At 39.4% G+C, this 14,140-nt stretch overlaps 1 protein-coding gene across 1 annotated transcript; it reads right to left on the reverse strand.

Moving 5' to 3' along the window:
* Window positions 1–298: 298 nt before the first annotated feature.
* Window positions 299–3,804, reverse strand: LOC145983314 (uncharacterized). The gene has a single exon (XM_083116459.1). It carries the CDS (start codon window positions 3,602–3,604, stop codon window positions 299–301), a length of 3,306 nt encoding a protein of 1,101 aa, XP_082972585.1. The 5' UTR covers window positions 3,605–3,804.
* Between the last annotated feature and the right edge of the window lie 10,336 nt (window positions 3,805–14,140).

Below are 14,140 nucleotides of genomic sequence, written 5' to 3' on the forward strand. Positions count from 1 at the left end.
TTGTTTGTAGTGATGTTCTTCTTTTATTTGAATTGAAAATAGCATTTTTTATTAAAAATACTGTTATTAGAGGTGCCATCTAGTGTGAGCAAAACTTAATTAATTGTTATATTTCCAAATGTAAGTGTTGCCTGTGCAAGAAATGCCATTTTGAAAAGTTATCTCACTGTAGCAAAATTACAATAAGAATTATTATATTCTGTGTATTAGTTTGACTAGGACGAATGGAACTTTTAAGTGTCGTTCTTTTAGACAGTTTAATGTTTTGACTCCACATTAAATATTATTTTTGCAATGTCTATTTATCGACTTCCGTTTCTTCTTCAGAGTGTTCTGTGTGCACATTATCTTCTGTTGAATCCTTGAGCAAATCCTTTTTATGATTTATGTGTGCTTTTGAAGAATACTGATGCGTATTCCGTCTTGAGAACCTATCCTCGAGTACTTGCTGGTCATGGACTTGCCTTTCATTTGTATCCTTGGATTCGTCGTTCATCCACTTCTTATATTCTTCAAAAAATCTCTCCTGATCTGACGGTTTACTTTTCTTAGGCCTTCCAAACTTCAAACCGAAGAGTTCAGAAGGGGGTAAGTCCCTTGTGTTATATTTGTGGCTAAATAAAGGTACGCTTGAGATTACTAAGACAGGCTTACCTGAAGTTCTGCGTATCTTTCTCTTATGCTTGTTAATGCTTACGTTCGGTAGTTTGATTTTCAATTTGTTGCTACCTCCATGAACATCTCTGGGTGGAAAATTCTTTTCGGGAATTGACGCCATGTTTTGTTTGTAAGTCCCATCGAAGTTTTCTTTGTCTTCGAAAGACGATTCGTCGTAGTCCAAAAAGTCCCCTGAGGCTGTTAACTCTATATTGTTAGGAAGCGAATTGGAGTCTGGTGCAGTTCCTTGCGTTGAAATAACATTTGGCGACGAGCCGCTGTGATTGTCGTGGCTATCAGCAACATTGGCTTGTTGTGATTGTTGGCTGGTGCCTTGCGTTGCGTAGAGATTTGATTGGGGCAAGTTTTGGCCTCGTTGTGGTATTTGCTGCTGGACGGGTTCAGACGCGCTGGTTTCAAGAACATGATGGGGACTACTGTGAATATTCTGTAAGTTTTGAGAAACCCCAATGTGATGCACATGGTTTGGATTTGCAATGATAGTATGCCCAGGCTGTGGAATAGCTACTCGTGGTATCTGGTGAGAATTGGCCTGAACTGCATTGACTGGTTGCGGTAGGTGGCTGATCTGAGGGTTTACCAGCACCCTTGGAACAGTCTTGAAAGATACAGTTTGGAATACTTGTGGAGAATGGCCCGAGATGGTTAGGATAGGACGAGGAGTACCGACTTGAACATGTTGAGTATTAGCTTGGAGTGGTTGAGGAATACCAGGCTGGAGTACATGGTGGTGATTAACCAATACCGTTTGAGCGGGTAGAGGGTTGCTTACGTGGAGTACGTGATGAGGGTGTGCCTGAACCGATTGGGCAGTTTTTGCTGGGAGCAGCTGATGATTAATTGCGTAAACTGGTTGGGACGTGTTGGTTCGTACTGTGTGTTGTGGATGAGACAGAACAGTTTGAACTGGCTGGTAAACGCCAGTTTGTACGATGTGAGGATTGACTGTATGAATGGTATGGACAGGTTGAGACGCGCTAATTTGTAGTAAACTCTGGGGTTTAGGTAGAATGTTCTGAGTTAGCTGTGACGCAGCGTTTTGGAGCACGTATGGATGGATAACGTGGTTATTAGATGACTGCGGTATGCCAGCTTGCAGTAAGCTATGCTGCTGAAGCTTTTGAACGGGTTGAGATGCACCAGGCTGAAGTAACTGATGAGTTGATTGAGGAGCACCATGCTGAACTAACTGATGAGTTGATTGAGGAGCACCATGCTGAACTAACTGGTGGTGGTTTAACCGAGCAGCTCCAGGCTGAACTAAGTGATGAACTGCTTGTGAAACACCAGGCTGAAGTAACTGATGGTGAGTTGATTGAGCAGGCTGATGTGACTGATGCTGAACTGGTTTAGATGAACCTGGCTGAAGCAAACGATGGCCAGTTTGTTGAGAAGCACCAGGCTGAAGCAACTGATGACGAACTTGTTGAGCACCAGGCTGAACTAACTGATGGTGAGACTGTATAGGAGATCCAGAATGAAGTGAATGTTGATAAACAGCATGGGTAGGTTGTATTGGTTGAGGTACAGTAGTTTGTAATACGTTCCTATGTTTAGTTTGAATATTCTGAGCTGATTGAGTAGATTCAGTTTTGACATGTTGAGTGAAACTACCGTGAGATGGTTGGAACCCTCCATTGCTAAATGTCTGAGACGGGCTGGCTGGAACATTTACTCCAGCGATGCCCCTGGAGAAAGTGGAAGCAGCTGGAACTCTATTATTGCTATTAGATGATTCCTCCTGGCTGGTTTGAAAATACAGTGCCTTGTCGGAATTCATTATATGCGGAGAGAATGAATTTTCTGATCTTATATGCACATTTGCGTTGTCTAGTTCCGAGTTGATTTGCTTCGAGAACAGCTCTATAAATGTATTCGCTTTGCCTTTCACTTCCACGTGGTTTGCAAAGGCTTCTGCTGGATTGCTCTCTGACCCTACTTGCTCGCGGTATGGATCGTGTTCTACTTGTAGAGGGTCACACCCCGTTCCATGCACACATCCGTTGTCTTTGGCCCTGGTTTTGGTTGCCTCCGTTTGATGCTGCTGTCCCTCTTGTTTGTTCTTTCCAACTTTGTAGATGTCATGGATTTGATTCTTTGCAGATTGAATTCCGTAATCTGAATACAACTGGCTGTAGCTCACGCTGTTCTGATTTCGTAACTTGCCGTTGAACATCTCTTTGAACTGGATTTGTTTCCTCTTCTTTCTGTCTTTCGCGTCTATGTGGACGTCTTCAACCTTGCCCTGGTCTTTACTATCATATACTCCATTATTAGGGTTTTTACTTGCTACAAATTGCTTGTACTGTTTGTGAGTTTCGGCTGCTGTACTGTACTTAGGAGTCTTGTATATTTCTCTATTTTGGTTTTGAAAGCTCAAGGCTGGGTTTATTGCTAGTACTTGGCGATGTTCCCTTGCTTCAGTGTCTTCATCAGGAGTTCCTACGTCTTCTGGATAGGTTGCTTCTGTCATCATTGCAGCTGGATTTTTGTGATTCACAATGTTGGACTTCTGGCTCTCATCATCATACTCGTCAGTATTTTCGTACACCTCATAGAGATGCACATTCTTTGCTGGTTTGCTCTCGAGTTGAATTGTATTCCTGACACTGATACTTCTTGGAACTCCAGTTGGAACTTGTATAAGATCTGCAGTCTCTGAAGCTTCCTGTGCAGTGTATCTTTCATAAGGGTAGTTTTGAATTATTGGATTGTTGCGTGCATTGTTGCCATTGTATTCACCCAAGGTTACTTCTTGATTGTTAACATTCAAATTCACTGATTGTTGTCTCGGGTAACGTGTATCTCGATACAATTGTTTCTCTCTATTGTTATCCTTATCAGCATGGTGTTTAGTGCTGTGTCCATTAGGGGTGTGCGCATCTTCCTGCGGGGTTGCCAGGGCGTAAGAAGTTTCACTAGCCATCAAATCACCGGACGTTTTCAGCGATTCCCAGTCGCCGTGTGGATTCTGATATCCGCCATCTTGGGAACCATCTCCCACGAACCTCTTCTCTGAAACGAACGAATAGGAGCCGTGTGGAAGGTCCAGTTCATACCCGTATTTCACAGCCTTGGCGTCGTGTTCCCCGGATGTCAAAATTGGGGATGTCGCAACTAGATACACGAGGATCTGAAATGCAAGAATGAAATCGCATTAAAGTAACAATTGACGAAAAAGATACATGTTAATGAGGATAGTGATGGTACAGACAATTTTTTTCCAGTTAGAAATCTGGATACTGGTTGAATCAAGTGTGAGCAACTTGCTTGCACATGTGATCCGTTCGGAGCGAGATTCCCGCCTGCACACTGCATCTACAGCCTAGTAACAAGCAGAGCCGAAACCTCACGAGTGCGAGCATAAATTGCATGGATAACGAATAGATAGGATAATTTGGGTAAACAGCTGTGTATCAGAAGTACTCGTTGACTTGGTTTACTTTCCTTCGCTTTTCTTCAACGTTTGGCTAATCGCGAAGATGAGAAGGAGCGATAGTGTGATGAAATTGATGAATGGACACCCACAAAGGACACCCATGTCCAGGCAGGGATTCGAACTCGGGACCCCTGGCGTCGTAGTGCGCAGTGATAACCATTGTGCCACTGATGTTGGCACTACTTGTTGGACTGGACTCTATGGAAACATGATCACTTCAGCAGAAGCACTGGTGGGGTTAAGTTGCAAGTTTAACCCCCTCCCCCCCTTGCAAACAATCTATCACCAGTCTTTGTAAGTTTTGCCCAGAGGTATTCGTACAACAGAGGGTGACTTGCAACGATTGTTTACACCAACCGTAAACATGTGACGCGTGGTTGCATACACGCATATGCTTTTTTTTTTTTCAGTGGCTTATCTTGATGCCCACTATGTAGTGTGAAAGTTTGTCGTTTTTTCTTTGATTGATTGAATTGATTGAATCAGATTCTTTTTTCTTCTACTTTTGACAAATCTGGACGATGGATGTGTGACGATATGAAAATTTTGATTAAAGGATTTGACTGATTTATTGATTTGGTTTATTATACTTCGCATTTCTGTCACTTTTGGCTAATCGCGACGATGAGGATGAGTGATGGTATGATGAAATTGATGAAGAGGCAGTCACAGAAAACTCATATTAAGTCACTGACGCCATCTATCTTAATTTTCCAAATAGCACACGGGCAGATGAGCAGTCAAAATCAACCAATACTGTCAGGTCTCAGAATTAGAGACAAGGGACTCCTTCCATCTTCTCGCTCTAAAGCAGGGTTCTTATAGGTCCAGGAACCCAGGACCAGAAACTTGTTTCTCGCACAATTTAAATTCGGTCCAAGTTGCGTATTGTTTCATTGAAAAAAGGTTCCTGGACCGTATTTAAATTGAACCGGGGAAAAATGTTCCTGGACCGAATTGAAATACTTTACAGATAAAAAGGTCATTTACGGTCCAGAACCCATTTACGCTTTCTGAATTTCTCTTCTGGACCGAAATTTAATTTATTTAAAATTCTCGACCTTCAACGACCCTGCTCTGAAGGTCTCGAGTGAGCCAAACCCGTCCCAATTCCAGTGTTTTGGAAAATTGTTAAGGAGAGGGGTGCACTGAAATATTGTCTTGCATTGTACACCCAATGGCAAAAGTAATAATTGGCCATCACCGTCTTTACTCAGTCTGTTTTGCACAATATGATGATCATTATAGCCCGGAAGCTTGGCAAAATGCCTCTTTTTATCTACTGGATATATTGATAAAAAGTTTCCGGATATACGTTTTTATGTTGTTTCGAATGTTTTAGAAGCTTTTTCATTTTGCCTATTTTGCCTATTTGGGACCCCACTGCCTATTTTTAATTATAATGCCTTTTTCTGCCTTTTTCAATGAAATTATACCATTTTTTTTAAAAAAAAAGTGTGTATATAAATTATTTTTCTCCCAAAAAATGTTGTTGGCATTTATTTTTCTTCCGTTTATTATGTGAATAATTTTCGCCTTATTTAAGTAACATTGAACTCACTCATGTTTCAACATTGCTGAAGGAGAAAAGTGTGAGAAAAAAGTATTTCATGCTGAGTTAGGATATTGCCTTTCGGTTAACATTTCCTTGTGCATGATTGACTGCTGAAAACCTGTTGCAGAACATCTGCACAATTACGTCATCACGTCTAGCGTCCGTGTCAGGACGTTATTGACAAGAAACAGCACTAATGCCCAAGGGCCTTTGCATGGATTCCAAAATCATGTTTTAGTTCTGCACTTTGGAGGGAAAGGATCGTGTAGTTGTCACCATGCCGAAATTTAGTGTGCCATTAAGTGGTAAGTTACATGGTTACGTGCGTCAATTTGGTGAAAATTGAAATGCTCTTCCCAATGTAGATTTTAATATTTTGCCAGACTTCCAAATGTGCCTTTTTTTGCTTATTTTGCCTTTTTTCTCATTTTTAGTGCCTATTTTCCACATTATAAATGCCTTTTTTGCCTGCCTATTTTAACGAAAATAAATGCCTGAACTTCCGGGCTCTAATGATCATGAATTGAAATAAAAGTGTCAACAAGCAGAGGATAATATCTGTCTCGCATCAACAGAATTCCATTCTTTAAAGCAACCTAGACTAGAAAGGAATGAAAATAAGAAGGGACAATTTGCTTTCTACTTCCTTTGCCTTGATGGGCTAAAGTTGTGCACAGATTACACACAGTGATGTGCCGTACACTATAAGTTTACATGCTTTGTATGTTGTAGTTTACATAGACTACGTAGACAATCTAAAGTACATTAACATTAATGTTCTTTCAAGGCTTTCATGAAAGAAAAGTGACATTTTCAACTATATTTGTTCCTAATGAACTACTAAGAATCTTATTTACAACAAAATGTCTCTCTTCTCTTCTACGATCAACTTCGAAAAATGATAAATCGTATGCAAAACAACAGATGGTAGTCGTGAGGCAAAAATAGTTATTTTCCCACAAAACACTAGAATATTTCCTATGTTAGGCTATTCGGAATAAATTATATTTTAATATTAGTAAGTGCTCAACAATAACGTTTACAAATAAAACAAAAGCCGTACTTCCTAATTATATTCTTAATGGAAGTGTACTTACACGCGTAGATGTAATCAATGATTTAGGATTAATATTGGATACGAATTTAAACTATAAACCATTATTCTTATATCTTCTCGGATTCATATAAACGTCTTGGATTTATAATTAGGTCAACTAAAGATTTTAAGAATACGCAGGTTTTAATGAACCTATATAATGCAATCGTTCGTTCAAGGCTTGAATACTTAAGTGAAATTTGGGATCAATTTTATCAAATACATTCAGATAATATTGAACGAATTCAGTTTAATTTTTTACGATATTTGTATTTTAAAAAGTATAATCGTTCTGCAGTAGTGAATAGAATTTCTTGTAATTTTTTACTTTTAGATTTTCAGGTGCCACCTTTCAAATCTAGAAGATTAATAGCTCAATATTTTATACTTTATAAGATTATGAATTACTTAATAGATTCGCCTGAAGTGTTGCAATATTTTCAACTTAATGTTAAGCCAATAAATTTTAGGCGTTTGCTTCCTTTTTTTATTGATAAATCGAGAAACAATATACATAAATCTTCAGTTGTTATCAGACTATGCACAAATTATAACAACCTTGTTCAAAAAGGAATTAAAGTAGACTTCGCGCTTCCTTTTATAACATATAGCGCAATAATAAAAAGACATATATTGTCATTGCCTAATCATTTAAATTCACAGTAAATTTGATTGAAGCTGTGTTTGTATTATATTATTCTTATCGATACTATGTATTTAAAGTCATGCCTTATTTACTCTCATATGGATTTGATATATGTGCAAATTGTGTAATTAATCTTAGTGTTCATCGACTATTGTGCGATGTATAATATGTTTGTATCTGAAAGTATTTAGCAGTACTCTGTTGTGATTGTACTACTGTGTTTGTATTTTGTTCTGTTACTTTGTGTAACATACCTACTGCCATTTTTATCTCTTTATCTTTTTTTATCTTTTTGCTTTGTATTTTGTAATATTGTAATTCTGTAGTTTTGTATTTTTGTAATTTTTAAAATGTATATTTAATCTTTATTATAAATGTTTTTAATATGATCCTTTGTAATTGGAACTATTGGTTCTGTTAAGGATCTTTTGCTAAATAAATAAATCCTAGGTAAGAAATTGTTCGAATTTAGAAGAAAGAGTATGAAAAGTTTTCCTCACGCATCAGCAACTGATACGCAGTATAACTGTGTTTTAATTCTACAGCACCCATTGCTAAGTTATCACCTTTTGATATGTTGTTTCCCTAGATTATGTTATCTACGTGTATAAAATAGTCTACGTATAAAATACAGATTATCGTTGTCTACAGGAAGAACTAGTAAATATAATTAAAGAAAGTCAAGATGCACACCACTGTAAGAGCATAATTTTGATTTATCAAAAGTCACAATTAAAAGTAAGCCTAAATGTAGTAATTGTAATACTAGTTACTTAAAAAAAACTATATTTGATGAATACAATAGCCAAAATTGATACATAATTATCTAGCCTACATGTTTAACTACTAGTTACATAAAAATTCATATTTTATGAATGCAATAATCCGAGCTGATATATAGTAAAATTACATCTACGTTTACTTGCATTGTAATTGTAATTTTTGATAAGCCGTGGCGGAGTGGTTATAACATCGCGCTACGACATCAGGACTCCCGGGTTCGAATCCCGGCTTGAGCATGGGTGTTTGTGATTGGGCATTCATCAATTTCATCAAAACCAATGAGTTGCTGACCAAGGCAGTTAATTAAGATAAAAACACTTAACACGTAACGTTTCATACGTTCGTATCAATTTCATCATATCATTACTCATCCCCATCTTCGCAATTAGCCAACGGTGGCACAAAAGCGAAGTAGAATAAACTATATCAATCAATCAATAATTTTTGATAACTAAAAATGATGCTCCTTACAATGTCAGGCATCTTGACTTTCCCAAACCACATTTAACACCTCCTCCGGTGTGATCTGTGCACAGTTCTCATCGTTAGCAAATCAAGGCATTCTTCACCTTAGCCTTAACATATAAAGAGAGGAGAGCAATTTTAATAAGTGGCAATAGGAAAAGCTCCAGGCAAGTAACATTTCGGTCAACAATTTTTGTTGCACCGAACTACAGAGGCATGTATATGTGACCAAACGCGATTCCTTCCCCCTGCATTCAGAATTAACTCACCCAACCTTGGTCAGGCATGTTTGTCAGTGTAGTGTGTGAGCTGTAAAAGAGTGGTAATGTTTTCTCACTGGGTTAAACATCCTGCCCAAACTGAGCCACTTTTGGAAGGAGTACGTTGTATAACTTTTCCAAGCGTTTGCGTTTTCTGGCTGGGCCGAAAATGCTGCCAAAACTGAGTTGCTTTTGGGAAGGTTATGTTGAAGCCCTTTATGATGCAAAATTCAGTGTGTCAATGATCAGGAAGTAGTGTAAGAGCAAGGATTGTGAGGTGCAAGGTGCGGTTAACAGTTTCCAAAGACATAGTTAGATGATTCGCCATCTGGCTTTGGGTCGGTGGATTCTCTTGCATGGCCATTCTGCGAAGTTTCGTCTGCATACTGGTGGTGGTTTGTGTGCACGGCCGTGTTCTCGTCCCCTTTGTTGGAGAACTGAACGCTGGGGCCATGCAATCCTTATACTTGCCGATCACATTCTTGAATAAAGTCAAACGAACCTCACAATCCTTGCTCTTACACTACTTCCTGATGATTGGCACACTGAATTTTGCATCATAAAGGGCTACAACATAACCTTCCCAAAAGCAACTCAGTTTTGGCAGCATTTTCGGCCCAGCCAGAAAACGCAAACGCTTGGAAAAGTTATACAACGCACTCCTCCCAAAAGTGGCTCAGTTTGGGCGGGATTTTCGGCCCAGTGAGAAAACATTACCACTCTTTTACAGCTCACACACTACACTGACAAACATGCCCGACCAAGGTTGGGTGAGTTAATTCTGAGCGCGTTTGGTCACATATACGCTGAACAGCCTCTGTAGATTTTGCATAATAAGTATTAGTTGGTTGCTCCCGCTGTGTTGCTCTTCCAATTGTTGGTTTCTTTCACATTGAAGGACCTCCCCGACGGCGCAGTGGTAGCGTCGTCGCCTTGTAATCAAGGGTTTCCGGATTCGATACACGGTGGAGGCACATGGCACAGTAGTTCGGATCTCACTCCAAACTCTAGGTCCAGTCCCGATTAGCCTTACTGCGCATAAAGTGGACTTAAAACACCAAATCAACGAATCAATCTTTCACACTGAAATTGTCACGATCTGTATGTGGTACATGTGTCACAGAGTCTCTCTACGACATCCTCAACTTAGATGGGCTCAAACACTTGAGTTATAACTTAGCCAAAATCATCATAAATCCTGCCTTCAATGTATCGTGATATTAATGCACACCAACAATGCAGCCTTACATAAAACAAAAATGTGTAATTTACTGTTTCCAATACACACTCCAACACGAATCACGCTAACGAGGCTCTGGCGTTTTGATTCACAGCCAGGAGTGTCGGCGATTGGATTCCAAAACTAAGGAGGCAAGTTATTAAAACTATGGAGGCAATTGCAGTTTACTTTCGCTTGATCGATAAGGTTTAGCATGGTGTAGGAGCAAAAGCGGCAAAAAGTGTGGAGGTAACTGCCCCCTCTTCCCCCCCCCAATAACCCCCACTGACAGCCAGTATAATCCTCTTTGAGGATCCTGTTTTGTGCTGTTCTATTGTTTGTCCTTTTATCAATTTCATATCACCATTCATCCTCAGCTTCGCGATTAACCAAAAGTGGAAGATAACCGAAGTAAAATAAAACAAATCAATCAATTAACCAAATAATAATAACAACAAAAACAAGACAAATTATTGGGTACACTTGGCCCTCAGGAGTCCACATAAGTAAAGTTGGCGTGCAATATTTTTTAACAATTTTGCAACATTTCGGGAGGGGCTCGTGCCCCATGAGCCCATTGCTGGCTACTCCCGTGCCGTGAAGACTCAAGGCTGTGTCCACAAAGCAGTCTTGAAACATGATCTTGTTGGAAGTGACGTCACCTAGTGCAGTTCGAAAGCGCCAATCGAGCCCGCAGTATGCATCATCGCAGACTTTGTCACTAGACTCGCGCACCTCACTTGTTTGAAATCATGGAAGTCGAAAATCTGCCAAATGTTGGTCGTGTTTCTATTGTCGGAAAGGTTCACCTTTCGGGCACTGCCTAAGTCAAACATTAGCAAAGAAAATACAAAAAGCTCCCACTCACCACAATTGGGCGCATCCACACCGTACCACCTTCACGTCTTCGTGTCATGGTCGTCTCTGATGATATCGCACCGAATGAAACCATGTTGACTTTTCCGGAGATTTTTGTCTCTCGCAACTTTCCCCCCCGACTTCTGTCACGCTAAAAGATCGCACGAAACAAGTCGAGGATCTGTGTTGACACGCTGTTTCGAGCAAGGGTGCATGCCTTTTGTTTTCAACCTGCAAACCGTTACCCCACCCTTGCCACAACTCTCGGATTCCACCATGCGAGTAATGTTTTTCAATGACTTTACGAGCGCTGTGTTGTCAGACATGATTCTTTTTTCCACACAGTTTAGCAAACTCCGGAGAAACCGTCGTCAACTTGTGTTAATAACAGAGCAAAGGATGGGCGGTTCAGAAAGTGAACATGTTCAGTGGGGAAAAGTGAAGACCGCTCAGGTGACGCCAGTTTTGCACATGGGAGAAAGTTAATGACACCTTAGGTTACCGTAAAACCTATCGTATCATTGACTGAAGCTTACCTCTTCGTTATGCTTGCATAATAGTTATTAGAATCATTATCTGGTTATACATTGATTGCTCGAATACTTCTTATGTTCTTCAAGATATCCCCTTCTCCAATCTGTTTCTTAAATAAACCTATAATTATCGTTTAATCAATCAATATAACTGTTCAGTCTTATTACATAATTCCTACCTAATGGATACGATCGTCAACACCTCACCACATCGGGCCTCCGCGATGGCGCAGTGGTAACGTCGCCGCCTTGTAATCAAGCGGTCCCGAGTTCAATACCCTGTGGAGGCACATAGTGCTTAGGATTCCACTTTTAACTGTAGGTCCCGTCCCGATTAGCCATACTGTGTAACAAGTGGACTTAAAACACCAAATCAATCCAAAACCTCACTACATCATTTTTTCTCACTGGTTATACTATCGGCCTCCACGACGGAGTGGTAAGACAGAGAACTTTGACTGGCTCGAATCCAGGTCTGCACATATGTATCCATCAATTTCATCACATCGTCACCCATCATCATCTTTACGATCAGCCAAAAGTGGAAGAAATGCGAAGTAAAATGAACCAAATCAATAAATCTGTGGATATACTATGTTTGATATTTCTCCATTGATATTAAAAACGGCATGCTTGTTAGTTTTCACAATAATATTCAATTACTCAAGTCAACATGTGTTTGGATGTCTCGCAGATGACTTGTCTCTTAATAATTTCAGCACGTTGATTCCAAAAATGAAATCCATTTTCACCCATCCCGTTCAGTTTTTTCACAATTCAGCAATATATTAAGTGGCTTAATTTCACAAAAAGTGTGTAGTTCCATTATTTTCCCAATAGATGGCTCTGTCTAGATGGTGGTGAAATATTGATTTTATACAATATAAATCCTCCAATTTTGAACTATAAATGCATGTAGAATTGTAAATATTTAATCTATCTTCTACCTCCACGTGACAAATTAATATAAAAATTGTATGGACCTTTGTTACATAAGTTTTATTTTCGAAATCCATTATAAAAATTTCCTTCACAAAACGTTCACAACTCAATGTTATAATATCGTGGGTTGATTGAACTTAGTGATGTGGAGAAATATCCTGACCTAGGGAAAAATCCTGACGTGATGGGAAGAAATGGATGTCATATCTGTGATCATCATTCAAAATACTTCCAGAATCACCTATTGGATTGAAAACATCAGATTTTTTTTCAAAATATCGACCAGTGTTATCGTTCAATCAATCAAAATGTCTGTTCAGCCTTATTGTACCATTCCTACCTAATGGATACGATCGTAAAATGAATCAGTTGCTGTACTGTGCGTGATCTTTCTCCATTGATATTAGAAACGGCATGCTTGTTAGTTTTCAAAATAATACCGGCCCTATACATAGGTCGAAAATTCCCTAGACTGAACCCGGGATCGAACCCATGCCGTCCCGCAGTCGCCGTCCAAAGCAAGGTGCCTTAAACCGCACGCCACGGAGGAGGTCGTTACATAGTTGTGCATCCACGTTTGTACTAGGAATTTTCCCTACGCTCTGGGCAAAAGACTCTCATAGTCACTAGTTGGGGTAAACAAAACTCTCGGTTTAATCTTAATAAAAGATATATTCTTCATGTTCTCACAATATTTTACAAGCTTAAAGACCGCATCAGTATTATTATCGATTTCTTTATACTCTTCTTATCCCGTTGCTATGCATATTGTGAGACTGTTGGTAATTTGATCGCTTTTGGAACCTCGCCGCCAGGTTGACATCTACAGGTTAGGCTCCTTCTAATACTCGCTGTCTGTGACACACTAAACAGTTGACAAAATAAAAAAATGAACAAACTGAACATTCCAACTAAGTCTAATACATAAAAACGGATGTATGTGTGTGTGTGTGTTCCGCCATAACTCTCGAACGCCTGGAGCGATTTCAACCAAACTTGGTATACATATCACTTGCAATATGAAAATAAATACTGTGGGGGTAAGACACCCCTGGCACCCTTAGGGATAGGGGCGGGAAGGGGTGACATGTGAAAATAATCGAAAACGACCGATATTAGTGTGGAATCCATAGTTTTCGGGGTCGCTAAGATGAATAGTGACACTCCCAAAGTGCCGTGCAACTCCAAGTCCATTTTACACTATAGTTAGAATTCATTATTTTCCTGTCTAATAGAAGATTGGGATAAATAAATACCCGGGCAACGCCGGGCAATCAGGTAGTATTCTATAATTATAATGTAATGTTCAGGACATTACAAACAGTTATGGAATTAACGTGGAAGAACATTCGTTATAAGCAATATAAAGAACTAAAATTCAATTTTTAAACGTTCTTTCAAACTATTGGTCAGTGAGATACAGTCATTTACAGTTGTCCAATTTATTTTCAAGAAAATATCTTTATATTATGTAAATGAGTTTTGGTATCAATTCACACTTGACATAAATGGATAAATATATCGACTTCGCCTTTGTCGTGTCGACAATGAAATTGTCCTGGATCCCAGGACGTCTGCACCGGAAACTGAACCTATTTCTGGTTTCCGGATTCTTCTAGAAACATCAAGAATTTAGCAACGAGAAATTTATTGTGGAGGCAGTATC

Source organism: Lepisma saccharinum, unplaced genomic scaffold (assembly GCF_977018435.1).
Source record: "Lepisma saccharinum unplaced genomic scaffold, izLepSacc3.1 HAP1_SCAFFOLD_771, whole genome shotgun sequence".
In the NCBI taxonomy this organism is placed as follows: Eukaryota; Metazoa; Arthropoda; class Insecta; order Zygentoma; family Lepismatidae; genus Lepisma; species Lepisma saccharinum.